Source organism: Ictalurus furcatus, chromosome 28 (genome assembly GCF_023375685.1).
Source record: "Ictalurus furcatus strain D&B chromosome 28, Billie_1.0, whole genome shotgun sequence".
Lineage (NCBI taxonomy): Eukaryota > Metazoa > Chordata > Actinopteri > Siluriformes > Ictaluridae > Ictalurus > Ictalurus furcatus.
In genome coordinates, this window is record NC_071282.1 from 14,236,082 (window position 1) to 14,250,658 (window position 14,577).

The window sequence follows — 14,577 nt, forward strand, 5'->3', positions numbered from 1 at the left end:
ACTGAGTACAAATCCATTATTCATATTGAACACATAATGTGTAATAAACTAATACAAATACAGATATGAACAGAAGGTGCACTATTTATTTTTCAGGTGTTTTTACCTTCTTCTTCTTTTTTTTTTTAGAAAGATTAGCCAGATAGGTTAACAGGGCATGAGACTAAAAGTGTGCATTGAAACTGGGATCCTACAGAACGCAAACACATGCATTTGCAATGCATTTACAGCTTTTATTTATGGCACGCTGACAATGTTGGAATTTCTAACTCTGGAGGTTTTTGCTCCCCACTTCAGTCGCCTGCCAGCTTGCTCTCCTGAAACATAAAACAGTTACTAACTGTGGAGAGTGAAGACTACTATGTACTTTCTCCCAGACATGTGAAGTCAGCCAACACCATCTTTTCGAACTGCTGCATCACAGGGCTCTGAGGAAAGCGCTATCTACCCTCTTACACATACATGAGCTTACAGATGCCCACGATTGGCTAGTGTTGCTATGATTGACAGTCGAGAGAGAGTACGCCTTTCCTACCCAGACAAGATGGCCAGTTTTGCTCCCTCGGCTCCTGGCCATTGTTGGGATTCGAACCGGCGACAATCTCTGAACAATTAGGCAAACACTCTTCTGTTAGGCAAACCTTGTGTTTTAGGTAACGTCCTATATTAAATCCAAATACAGATACTCTTCAGACAGCACCCCATTCCCTTTGGTATTACATCTTGTTTTGGGTTTTTTTTTTTTTTTTGCATAATTTATGCACTTAATAAGTGTGAACTGTCACCACATAGACCACAAACTAACATTTCTCTCTTTCAGGCTATGAATCCTTGCAGATTCACCTTGCAGGTGCTTTGAATCTCTTTACTGTAGGGAGGAAGTGTAAAAAAAAAAGGAAGCGTAAATGGAAATGGAAATGTTATGATTAATAATAATGATACAAGTTCGCCCAGAATTCCTACAGGTCTCACTCCAGGACTGTTTCTATTTTTACTAATAAAACCTCTGAACACTAGGTAGGGCTCTTATGAGCACATATTATAATAAGCACTTATTGTAACACCATAAGCAGTTATTTACATGAATCAATAATCTTAGGTAAGGTAATGTAGTAGTAAGAGGACTGGACTGCTCAGTGAGATGATGCAATCTGTATGCACACATTCTGCTTTGAATGTAATCTACGGTGTACCACCATCCTGTAGCAGATCCTCTGTCGTGACTTTATCCAATCACATGCATCTATGTACATTATTTAGACCCAGAGACTTCCTACAGCTTTAAAGACATTCAGTCACAAAGGGATGAATGTTATAGACTTTAACATTTCTTTTCTCATTATTATCATCATTTGTTTTTCATTTATAGCATTATTTAATGTACGTTTTCTGGTCTGGTCTGATTAGGAAGTGATTAAAAGAAAAGCCATTGATAATATCAAAATGTTTAAAGAAGAGTGGACAGTATGCATTTATTTTCCCCGGTATGTCTCATCTGTCAGACCACTTGACATTTGACAAAAGTGTTAATGTGAAGCACCACTGAAGGAAAAAAACATAACTACTTCGAATGAACCTTTCCACAAAATTCAGTTCTGATGATGAATAAAATAAACCAACTCAAAGTTCAATAGGAAAAGTCCATTAGAGTGCTAGTCCATAATCTACAGCCCAAAAGCATGGAAATGAGTGCTCATTAAGATTAGTCTGGGTTTTAGCTCAACATAACATGGTATTTAGTGATGCAGAGATGGGAAAAGAATATCTGGGAGAAGATCCTGGATGGGAAATCAAAGACAAAATAAAACAAATCCCACTGTCAGATACCACTGTTAACGTTCCTGTGAAGTGCCTTGAAAATTCAATGTGTTGATGTAATTTCCACCGAAAAGGAAGTCAGGGCAGGGCATATCATGTGGCTCCTTCCCCTTTTTAAAACAGTCAATGCCTGGGCTAAGCATTACTTCACAGTTAGTACCATGGATTTTTATAATGTTGGGGGTGGGACACTTCAGATTCTAGAGAGCATTTGATTGGACAAAAAATCTGACGAGAAGCTGAAGTGCAGAATGATGTCATCAAAATTGTTGATCTGTATCGGCGGTAGACAGAGACTGTAACTTCCGAATGCATATATCTTCTAAATGCGAATTTTGTCATTGTTTTGGAGCACACTAGCTCATAGATAACTGTAAGTCTAACATATTCATGCTAAAAGCCACAAAAACTATTTTGATTTCATGGGGAAATTTTTTTTCTAATATTTTAAATAACCGAATTACACTGAAAAAAAAAAACATTTCTAGAATCATTTTTCATGTATTTTTATGTTATGAAGAATAACCCAAGGTATGTTTAAAATAAAACAACTGTTAGATATATTTAATGTGTCTTATTATATTTCATTTATAGTCACAGACTGTTGTCACAATTCAGTCATGTTAGTTGTTCATCCAGACCTTTATATTATTTTAGTAATTTTATGTAATTGGACCTTCACAATTTTTATTTGAATACCCCTGCTCCAAAGAGTAATTCATTTTGTCCCCAAGGGAACCTTAAAACAATATTCTGGGATGAACCCTTTCAAAAAACAAGCCCTTTTTAAACGACTTCCACCTTATGCAGCAAACATTCTTCAAGGAAACTTAGTCAAAGGCTTATGGACAATTACATAACCCAAAAGTATATGATTCAAAACTACACTCTTAGAAATAAAGATTAAATCTAGAAGGGTTCTTCACTTTGTCACTCTGGGGAAACCCTTAAAAGCTCTTTTTTTTTTAAATTTAGAATTGTCTACCCAGACCAAACCCAAAGGAGAACACCTTTATAAGCTTAATTACCCAAAGAAAAAAAACTTGTAATAATGTAGAGCCTTAAAATGGGTCTTTGGTGTGTAACTCTTGTGGAAGCCTTAAATATTGAACCCTACAAGAGAATTTTCTCTTTCAGAGCGGGTTCCAAGTAGACCCACAGTTGGAGTTTAAAGCACCCATGAGATGGCCTGAGAGCCATGATTTGATTATTTATCTTGATGTATAGTTTTGAAACAGGAAGCCAGGTAGGGAATGTACTGAAGAGCTTAGAGGATTTCTCACTGCCGTTTTTCTTACTCCCATTGTGACTTTGTCATGTTCGCTTTCCTACAGCAGAGGTTTACAACCAACTTGAGTTGGACTGGTAGTGAGCTATGGGTCATTTGTCACCAGGGTGTTACAGCAGATTTTTCCCTCTCTCACTCTCTCTCCCGCTGTGAGCCTCATGAGGCAACGAGGGCACTGGGCTTCCCACGGGGGAAAGTAAAAAAATGTCTGCCGTTTAACAAGAGGCAGTGAAATAAAAGTATTGAGAAATGAGCTTTCTGGACAACTCTCTCATTCTCTCTCTCTCTCTCTCACACACACACACACACACACAAATAAACCTCCAAATGTCGTTTCCTCACCACGCTATACAAACACATTAGCTGTATATTAACTGCACTTCACAGCACATAGACCATCACAGTTAGTGCAGCCTGTCATGTTTTTGGCCTGAGATCAAATATGTTCAAGCTGCGCTCAAAGATTTGTAGGGAGAATAAGTACAAGGGTTGCTCTGGAAGGGGAATTAATGTTCAAGAAGCTGCATAACTAAAACTACATGAACCACCTGTATTAGCTGCTACTGTAGATCAGCTGCAACTAGAGCATTTGATTGGATGCAAATTGGACAAGTACGGTATGTCATCAATTTGTTTCAAATAAGAATGTCTATGAAACCTATTTTTGGCACTTTTTTCATGACCACAATCCCAAGAGACAAGTATAAAAAGCTCTGCAACACCTTTTTTGATTTCATGGGCACTTTAAGAACACTTAACAATTACCAAGGGCCTCTAAAGGACTTAATAAGTGGATTATAGCTGCCATGTGCTCCATTATGCAGCCTTCACGCCCAGTCTTTCTAAGAGTATATATACTGTATAGACTACAGTATATACTGTATGTATGTGTGGTTTGTGTGTGTGTGTGTTTCATGAGTTCATAGCATGGCCTTACAGTTTGTTAGAATTTTGTTCTTACACACTGAACCTCTTCTGTTTACTCTCATTCATCATTCTGTTTACTCTCTCATCTCCCTCCTTCACTGCACATTTTTGGCAAGCTCTTGCAACCACTCCAGAACATTTTCTCTTTTAGACAAGCCAACTTTACCCTTTGCTAGTTATAAGTTTGGAGAAACATGCAACTGCTGTTTGCCTCCACTGTTTGCTGGCATAAACCTACACACACTTAAGCATACACACAGCTGCATCCACACGCTGTTTTACACAGACGGTACGTTAATCGTATAACCTAACATGGTCTGTGATTACAGTTTACATTTCTAGAGGCGACTTTAAATTAAACAAGTATAAAAATAAATTATTTGTCTAGGTAACATTCTCTTAAAATAGATTAGTTCATACCAGCTTCATCCTCATCCCAGAACCTTTCCAAACCCCAATTCTTTACCTGTCAACTGTCAGACCTGGTCTTCGTAGTGTAATATAAATAGCATAGATGACTATCTTACCTGCTCGGGGAGGTTCTAGAGTGTGGTTCTCGATTCTGTCTTGCATCAGTTTGCGTCCAGTCCAGTCAAGGCCGACGTCTTCAGCCGGGTCTGAGCTTGAAGCTTCTGTCACTGTAAGACAATATGAGATGAGAGAGTGGATCTATTTACATGGTCAAACTTTGACATTTTCTACTATATATAGTTTTGACACCTGGCATCTGATCACAAACTGAGCTGATTTGGCTAACATCCATTTCTCTATGGCATGCACTAGTTATTTAAAAATGTGATCAAACAGTGAGTAAACCTCACTTAGCTAGCAAGGTTTTAGACTTCTTTAGACTGATAACTGCATTTACCAAAGTGTGTGGGGTTTTTTTAACATTTGGTCACCCACCCACCAGCCAATTCTCCCTTATCATACGACAGCTGCCAATCAGAGAGGGTCAAGGCTAACATGTGCTTGCGGTTTTCTGAGACACTTGAAGCCAACCAACCTTTTCAATCTTTTCAAACTGCTGTTCATGCTCTGTCACAGCACATTTGGAGGAAAGCGCAATCTGCCCTATTCCACATACATGAGCTCACAGACACCTATGATTAGCTAGTGTTACTCTGATTGACAGATGAGAGAGAGTGCACCAATGGTCACCAACCCTCTTCTTTGAGATCCACCTTTCTGCAGTTTTCATCTCCAACTAAAATTGAACACACCTCTTTTAGTTGATCAAGAACTTCGTACGGTCAGGTGGGCACGATTATGGTTGGAGCTAAAGTCTTCAGGAAGGTAGATCTCCAGGAACAGGGTTGGTGACCACTGGAGTATGCCATCCTTCCTACCTCGAGAGCATGGCCAATTTTGTTCCCTCAGCTACCGGGGAACTGAGGTATCATCGGGATTTGAACTCACAGTCTCCCAACGATAGTGAGAACGCTTTTCTCATTTAGAATATTTTTGTCTGTTTTCCAGAATCCAGCTACAGCAACTTCTGACAGGTTTTCACAGCCCACCACAAATATAACATCATTACAACAATTCAAGAAATAAACAATCACTGAAGCTGCGTTTAATTAGTTAAAGCGAAAAGACGTTAAAATATGTTTTTTTTGCCTGACAGCGGAAGAATGAACAGAGATTCCTAATACGAAACAAAAACATTTACACACTGCATTATAAAAACAATCACACTTCACACAGGACACACACACACACACACACACACACGATCGTTATTTTTGCTCTGTGAAAAACATGAGTGGGCCCGCTTGGAAGCGCTTTTGACTACAAGTAGTATTTTCATCAAACCTCTGACTGATTTGACTCACCCTTGCAATGGTGGCGAGTCACTTGTATTTATTTACATCACTGATTCACAATGGCACTCTGAATCACCACGAGATTAATTATGACAATGAGTAATCACATGATAATGCAGAGTACCGTTAAACATTATGACAAGTTGATTTGATGGGCCACTTCTGTGCTGAGTCATGATTTCTGAAGAAAAAAAAAACCCCCAGGAAATTATGCTTTCTGAAAAAGCTAGCTTACAGCAATATGCAAATTAATACATAAAGTTAATGAGAAGAAAATAAGAACACATCTGGTGCAACAAATTTTCATATATTGGGCTATTTGGATTTGCATCGAATTTCTTTATGGATTAGTCGGGTCTGTGACGTCACTGTGGATAATCCCCGTCAGTGATGTCACTTCACCGTGGTGAAGGGCGCACGGTGGGTTAGTGGTTAGCACGTTCGCCTCACACCTCCAGGGTTCCCCTGGCCCGATTCCCACCGTGGCCCTGTGTGTGTGGAGTTTGCGTGTTCTCCCCGTGCTGCGGGGGTTTCCTCCAGGTACTCCGGTTTCCTCCCCCAGTCCAAAGACATGCATGGTAGGCGGATTGGCATGTCCAAAGTGTCCGTAGTGTATGAATGGGTGTGTGAATGTGTGTGCACGGAAAGAGCCTCCCCTGGCGCACCCTGGTCACCGTTCAGTGTCATACTGCTGAGCGGCTAATCCTTCCACCACGATGGTTCCACTATGAAGTGGAACCTCGACACGAAAAGAAGAAGAAGACAGTGGTGAAAAAAGCATTTCTATGAATGTGTGTCAATCAAACAGCACGCAATAGAAAGGAAGCGCAATAAATCTGACTAAAATATTCATTTTGATCAAATATGTTGTTTGATGCCATATAATCATTAGTTGCAGCCCTACTCTTCTCTACATACCTATGTGCAGAAATGTGAAAAAATAAGTACACTCCATGGAAATTGTTGGCTTTTCTGACATATTTGGGCAAATAAACATTTGATCATCTTTGAAACAGTGGCTATTAATGGAGTTGATATACTTGAAAAAAAATAGGAAAATGAGCTTTTTCAATGATTTATTCAACAGAAATATCAATATATGTGATATTCTTCTGTGGAAAAAGTAAGTACACCCTTGGCCTCAGAAGCAGGTATTGCCCCCTTTAGCAGAAATAACTTCTTGCAGGTGTTTTGCATAATTGTCCACCAGGATTGCTGGAATTTTTGACCACTCTTCCATACAATATTCTTTCAGTTGCAAGATGTTTGAGGGTTTTCTGGCATGTACTGCCCGTTTCAAATCCCCCCACAACATTTCAATGGGATTTAAACTAGGCCATTCCAAAACCCTCCAATTCTTCTTTTTGAGCTATTCCTTGGGAAATTTTTGTGCTTAGGATCATTATCCTGTTGAAACTTTCGGTTCAACTTCAGCTTTCCGACAGATGACCTCACATTATCTTCAAGCACTCTTTGATATGATGCAGAATTCATAGTTAAATCAATGAATGCAAGCTGTCCAGTCCCTGAAGCAGTGAAGCAACCCCAAACCATAACATTTCCACCACCGTGCTTCAGAGCTGGTATGAGGTGCTTCTACTAAAGCTGTCTTTGGTCTGTGCCCGACATGTCTGCTGTTATTGTGGCCAAACAACTCTGTTTTCGATTCGTCTGTCCAGAACACATTATTCCAAAAGGCCTGGTCTTTGCCTATATGCTCATTGGCAAACTGTAATCTTGTACTAATGTTCTTTTCAGACAGCAAACATGACCTCCCATGCAGGTCAAATTTGTGCAATCTCTTTCTGACTGTAGAAGCATGCACTTTGACACCAACAGTTTCAAGACTTACTAGCAGATCCTGTGATGAAATTTTGGGGTTCTTGGAGACTTCTTTTTGCATCAGACAGTCTGCTCTTGGGCTGAATTTGCCTGGACAAACTGGACAAACTGGCAGTCGCTTGAAATCTGGGCTGCTATTTTCCTTACAGTGAAATGATGTATTTCAAATTGGAGATCTTTTTAAATCCCTTGCCAGACTCATAGGCATCCACAACCATTTTTTCTGAAAGCCTTATAGAACCCTTTAGATCTTGGCATGATGACACCACACACCTCAATAACAAAGGGAACACCAGACACTAGATATGAGAGCGGTATAAATAAGACAGGTTCCACCTGCACTCTTTAAGCAGGTTCTATTCACTAGCACACAATCTTGAACACCTGATTCTAATTTTATGGATGTGAAGGTGTGATAAATGTAAGAGTGTACCTATTTTTCCAATGTGACTGATCTGTTTTTTCTTAATTTAAATTTTGATAATTACTACACAATGTCCATTTTATGTGTCATTTGATAGAGTGTATCAAGTTTAATAATAGGCACTGGTTCAAAGTTGATCAAATGTTTACTTGTCCAAATATGTAAAACAATAAACAATAGGGGGTTTACACAACAAATAACCATTTCCATAGGGTGTACTTATTTATTCACTGTATATGACATGGTTACTTGCAAAGCAAGCACTAAATCCACAATTGGCATTGTTGATCAACTGTTAACCAAATAAAACTAGACCAGTATGTCATCAAAAGAGGTTTAACCTTAAAATGTCAACTCGGATTTTCATTTTAACATAAAACGAAACAGGTGGTAACAGGCTTGTGGTCCTTCGAGCCTTTGAAGCTCAGATACAGATAGTAGCTACGAGTCTCTTTCCAATAATGTGAAGCCTCGTTAGTTCCAATTTTAGGAGTGGCATTTGTATTCTCATCAGCAGCCAATCTTTTGGATGAAAACCAAGATTAATATTTCTCCCACTTCATACACCATGCTTGAGTCAGTTCTTCAAGTGAATTATTTGTGTAATTAGGTTGACCTGGTCAATACATCATAGCAGGAGCGAGATAAAAAAAAGACAAATGTAAGCGCAAATGTATATACAAAAGTCATTTTCAGTTCCTTCTGCAAACATTCATACATGGTGCCTTTGCTCAAATGAATCTCCGAGTGGCCAAAAACATCTCTTATCTTTCTCCCTTTCTCAACCTCTTTACTGGACATGCTTTATTTGGACCCTCCATTTTGCCAAGCTATATATGGAGAAAATCAACAGTGTGCTTTACTGCCGTCCCTCCATCATCACACTATAAAAATGAAAATGGTTCCAATGCCACACACGCAGACAAGCAGGTTTGTGGCATGGTGGGTAAAATCACCGGCTAAGTGATACACATAATCATGCCGAGATGGGGAGGAGGGGGGTTTATTGTAGACATGATTGATTTATGGTTCAGGAGAACATGGTGGTGGTCACTCTTGGCCAAGAATGGTGCAGCATGCAGGCGTGAAGAGAACGTGGCCCAGAGCCATATGCAAGTCAAATGAGCCCCCATCAACATCAGCGTACGGCAGACATCACACGCATAATAAATACACGCTTTTAAAAGGTTCTTCAGGAGGGGAGGGGGTAGTCCTGTGGATGATTAATGATTCTATGAGACACCGTTAACAGCGAACCTCCAAATTGGAAGAAAGATCGTTTGTATCTTATTAATGTCACTGTGGCTTGAAAAGCTTCCGGTTTTCTGTGTTTTATTCTGTTTGATTTAAGCATTGAGAACCAATTTGTTTCCTCATTCATTCTTTAAAACACATATTCGCTATTTGTTACTTTATCAGTTATGTATCAGTACAAACTGATCTAATGCAGGCTTTCATCAGGACAGGGCTGTCAAACTGAATTCCTTCCTGGGCCATGATACTTAGACCATGATTTTTCTTTAAAAAAAAAAGAAAGTGCAATTTAACAAAGAAATACGTAAAACCACTGTTAAGTTTTTTCGTAAGGAGACTTTTATTTAACATTTATGGATTTCTTGGTAATATGACAAGCTGCATTGTTTTGTTTTATTAATTTATGTTATTAACTTTAAGAGAGACAGAAATCGAGGATCGTGAGGGAACGACTGTTTATAGCTGTTTATGCTTGTCTCGGAAATTCTACAACATTAAATGATGTGACTATAAACAGTTCAAATAACTTTTTGCCATTCATTAATGCATTAAAACTTTTTAATTTTTGGTTAATTGTTGTATATGAAGAATAAAACATTTCAGGATGTGCTGTAATAATCAACTTTTGGGGGGAAACAGTAACTCTGCTGTGTGTCTGGCTGCATTACACCATTCTGTCACTGATGTCCATCTACACAGTCATAACATTAAAACCACCTGCATAATATTGTTTAGGTAGGTGGTACGTGTCAAAGTAACATCCACATGAATGCCAGGACCCAAGGTTTCCCAGCAGAACATTGCCCAGAGCATCACACTGTCTCCGGCGGCTTATTTTCATCTCATAGTGCATCCTGGTGCCATCTCTTCCCCAGGTAAGTGACGCACATGCACCCAGCCATCCACATGATGTAAAAGAAAAAGTGATTCATCAGACCAGACCTACTTCTTCCATTGCTCCATGGTCCAGTCCTGATGTGTCCATTGTAGGCGACAGGGATCAGCATGGGCACTCTGCAGCTACTCAGCTCCATACACAGCAAGCTGAGATGCATTGTGTGTTCTGACACCTTTCTATCATAGCCAGCATGAACTTTTTCAGCAATTTGTGTACAGTAGCTCTTCTGTGGAATCGGACCAGATATGCTAGCTTTCACTCCAACACGCGTTAATGAGCCTTGGGGTCCATGACCGTGTCACCAGTTCCTTCCTTCCTTAGATCAATTTTGGTAGGTACTAACCACTGCATACCGAAAACACCCCACAAGACCGGCCGTTTTGGAGATACTCAATAACCATTTGGTGATGGCTAGCCACCACAATTTGGTCCTTCTCAAAGTTGCTCAGATCCTTACACTTGCCTGTTTTTCCTGCTTCCGACACATCTTCAGGAACTGACTGTTCACTTGCTGTCTAATATATCCCACCCCTTGACAGATGCCATTGCAACAAGATAATCAACCTTATTCGCTTCACCTGTCAGTGGTTTTAATGTTATGGCTGATCAGTGTATATTGCTATCATCATGAGACCTGGAAGTGTTGCGGGCCAACCAAGAAGTGGATGTCCACGAGCATCCACTGACAAAGGCACAACCAACGTGGTGCTGGCAAATATAGTCCCCTATGTATGGAGAATTCTGGGACACCATATACACGGTGGCGTTATTGTCCATACCATAAGACTCATTTGAGGAATCAGTAAGAGTTCTTTATTCTACCCTTATAGAAAGTGAGAAATGTATGGTGCTAGTGTTAGATGCATGAAGGTGTCACTGGTGTTAATTGAGTGTGGTAAAAAAGGATGTTATAACTGGATTTATAAAGCACATGTACTGTATATTAGACCTAAAAATTCCAAATCTTATATATATATTATGTAACTGAGTATCCACACATATGCATAATGATATAACATTACATTATTTATCTCTGGAGAAATTTATATATAGGATTTTTAGTGTGTCATGTTGCATACAGCACAACAGCCACAGCACTCATCTGAATTATATAACACTTATATAACCTGTATGCCCTGCTTCCCTTCTTTGATTTTTTTTTTATTATTATTCCTAGCTCCAATCAAAAGGATAAGCGGATCACCTGTGGCTTTATTGTGGCGCTTGCTTTGTAGGTTCCCTAATTAACAAGTACTGATCATGGACAGGCCTACATGCAGGTGCTAGGAGAACACAGATCTGCTCTCCAGAGTCAACATACACACCCCTAATTTTATATTTTAATTTAGTTCAGTGCCTTTTTTCCCATGTAACACTGTTTAAGGCCAAGCAGCACAGGCAAAAATACAGATTTTTTTTTCATACTTTATTTATTGATGGAGAGATTATGACGTTAAACATGTTATGTATGTATTAGATGATTTAATGACTCGTGGTAAAGAATTCACTCCTTCCCATAATCCTATTGGTTACTGACATTATGCTTCTCTTCCTTTTCTCAAAACGCACCAAGCAGTTCTTCTTAGACTTCTTGAGACTTAACAGGTAATTCCAGCCTACAGGCTCCTTAGTTATGATAAAGCAGGGATGTGCTTCAGAGAATTAAGCTGCAACAGCTGTGAGATTTTCTTGTTTTCTTATTGCTTAATGTAATTTGCCTAGATGCTTATGGGTTTCTGTACACAATAACTGAATATGTGATGAAGGGAGCAAGCTCGAGGCAGCTTTAACATAAAGTGGGACAAGCTGTAATTGTTTTTTCTTGACTCGGCTGGGGAAACATAATTTAGTCTTTTCTATTTCAAGCATAGCATGGGGTTTTTTAATGAAAAAAAAGAGACTATTGAGTCAGCAGATTAAAAAAAATATATATTCCATATGATGTTCTTGAGCTGTTGTGTGTCACCCAAACATCATCATGGCCCAACTTTAGGAAAAAAAGAAGTCCGATTACAAAGTGACTGGCAGGAGCCGGAAACCATTTAGGAAAGAGAGAACGTGTGAGAGTGAGAATCAAAAACAAGAGTGAGAAAGTGAAAGAATCTGTATAAACTGAAAAGAACTGATGGAGTTTAAGCTTTTTTTTTTTTGCAGAACTGGTAAAGCATTTATTTGTTCTCTAATTCTGCGGGAAGCCAGAGGATGATAGAAGAGAGTCAGCAGATTTTATCCACAGTGTGGAGAAGTTGCTTAATCTGCTTGACCCGTGTTTATATCATATGCATGCTAACACTGGTTCCTACCAGAGCTTTTTTTTTTTGACACCCTGAAAGGCAAAATACACAGTTTAGATAACAAAATGCACTATAACTATTTTATGGTATATTTTAGCTAGCTGGCTAGTTCAAGTTAACAGGCAACTGCATCAGCTCCAGAGATGCACAGAACCAGGGAAAGCCCTTGCATTCGCACAGTCCAAAATCTGTTGTACAAAGCATGCTGTGACATTACAGTGGAACAACTCTTTATCCATCAGCCACTTCTGTAACACTGAGCAATACCAAGTTGAGAATACTTGAGCCACATCCAAAACTGCATACTATCGTATTAAAACACTACGCCATTGGAGTTTAAATTTAGGCGTACTATGTAGTGTGCATTGTGCAGTTTAGGACCCTGAAAGCCTTGAAATCACACATAGGCATGAGATTAATCCACAGGCTGGATAAGGACCAGCACAGTCTTATGTTATGAAATATTTTTCTACCAGTAGCTTGACATACCATTATTTTTATACCACAAAGGGAAGTTCCAAAATTTTTGACCGTGTAGCTGGAAAAATATATAGTTTGTGCAATTTTGACCACTGTATACATGTCATGTGTGACCTGGAAACAGGTCAAGCTTCATTCAAGCCACTAAGGGTGTGGTACCTGGACTTAATTGGTACTAATGAACATTTCTGACTAAGGAACCGGGTTGTGACGTCATTATAGTGTGTTTCCCCTCAAGTGTAGTTTAATGAGGCATGGTTTAGGGGGAAAATGAGAGGATAAAGGGGCCAAAGCCTGCAGAAAAGATGCTGGAGGTGTGACGCAGGTGTAACACTGATGGAGATGGTAAAACATCCCATAATATACAAAAGGAAATAATGTCTGATCAAAATGAAATGTATTGTTTATATGCATGGTACACTGTAGGATTGTAGTCTGTTACTCAGCCTTATAATGCTGTTAACTCAGACTCACTAAATAGACTAAACAAGCTAGACAAAAAAAATCCAACAGAACCCTTTAGTGGTTGAATTCATGTTATATCACAAAAAAAGACCCTAAAATATATTATTAAGGCGTGTGGTTGCTGAAATGATGCGCTCGCGCGTAGGCTACCTGTCAGGTGTTGGAAGCGCGCGAGGCACGCGAGCGCGAGCAGCCCGACGCCGCCGCAGCAGAGGCGCGTGAAGGGCCGCCGCCTCCCGCTCCGCGTCACCGGCTTCATCGCCTTTTCTTTCCCCCGCTTCAGAACATTATTATTCACCGTCTTGAGGTCCCGTGGTCGCGCTTCCTCTCCGACTGACTTAGTAAACTTTTGAGTCCGCCGCTCCGTTTGCCTTCAATTCGAAGTTGTTTGGACGCATCCTCAGCGCGCGCCAAAACGCTAACGGTTCCTCATCGGCCGTTTCGAAGCGCGCGTGCGACTCGATGTACACGATTTACTCACATGCCTAACGGCTGGGAAACGTCTCCTTCTCTGTTTCTCTCTGACACACACACGCGCGCACACACACTCACACTCACAATCTCTCTCTCTCTCTCACACACACACACACACACATGCACGCACTCACCACTCCCAATCAGAGCTCGCGCCAGTGGTCGTGGTCTAGAGTTGAAATCAGCACGCGAGAAGAGCCACTAGGGGGAGACAAACTGCACGTTTTACGCCACAGCTGTTCTCAGATCAGCTACTTCTTCCACTCCACCCGTGTTAAACCTTCGCTCTGGGTTCAGTATTCAGCCTGTGGCAGACCTTGTGCAATTTTAAACCGAATTGTCCCTCAAATCACTTCCACCCAGGCAAGCACTGAGAAAAACTATCTCCAAATTCCCATCTATCCATCCATTTTCCATACCCAGGAAACTCGCGGCACAAGGCGGGGGACACCTTGGACGGGTGCTGACCCATCGCTGACAATCTCACTCACTCACTCACTCACTCACTCTCACTCTCACACACTCTCTCACACACACACACACACACACACAGTAATTCCCACACTACGGACAATCAGCCAACAGCT

General features: G+C 40.1%; 1 protein-coding gene across 1 annotated transcript in view; it reads right to left on the reverse strand.

Annotated features, from left to right (window-relative positions):
* LOC128603390 (sodium/potassium/calcium exchanger 3) overlaps positions 1-14,397 on the reverse strand; it is a 44,990-nt gene extending 30,593 nt beyond the window's left edge. The window contains exons 1-2 of the mRNA XM_053617775.1: positions 13,667-14,397; positions 4,561-4,671 (exon numbers count right to left, since the gene is read on the reverse strand). Of these exons, the coding sequence (XP_053473750.1) occupies positions 4,561-4,671; positions 13,667-13,775 (220 nt within the window). The 5' untranslated portion in view covers positions 13,776-14,397. The remainder of the gene's footprint in view (positions 1-4,560; positions 4,672-13,666) is intronic.
* Between the last annotated feature and the right edge of the window lie 180 nt (positions 14,398-14,577).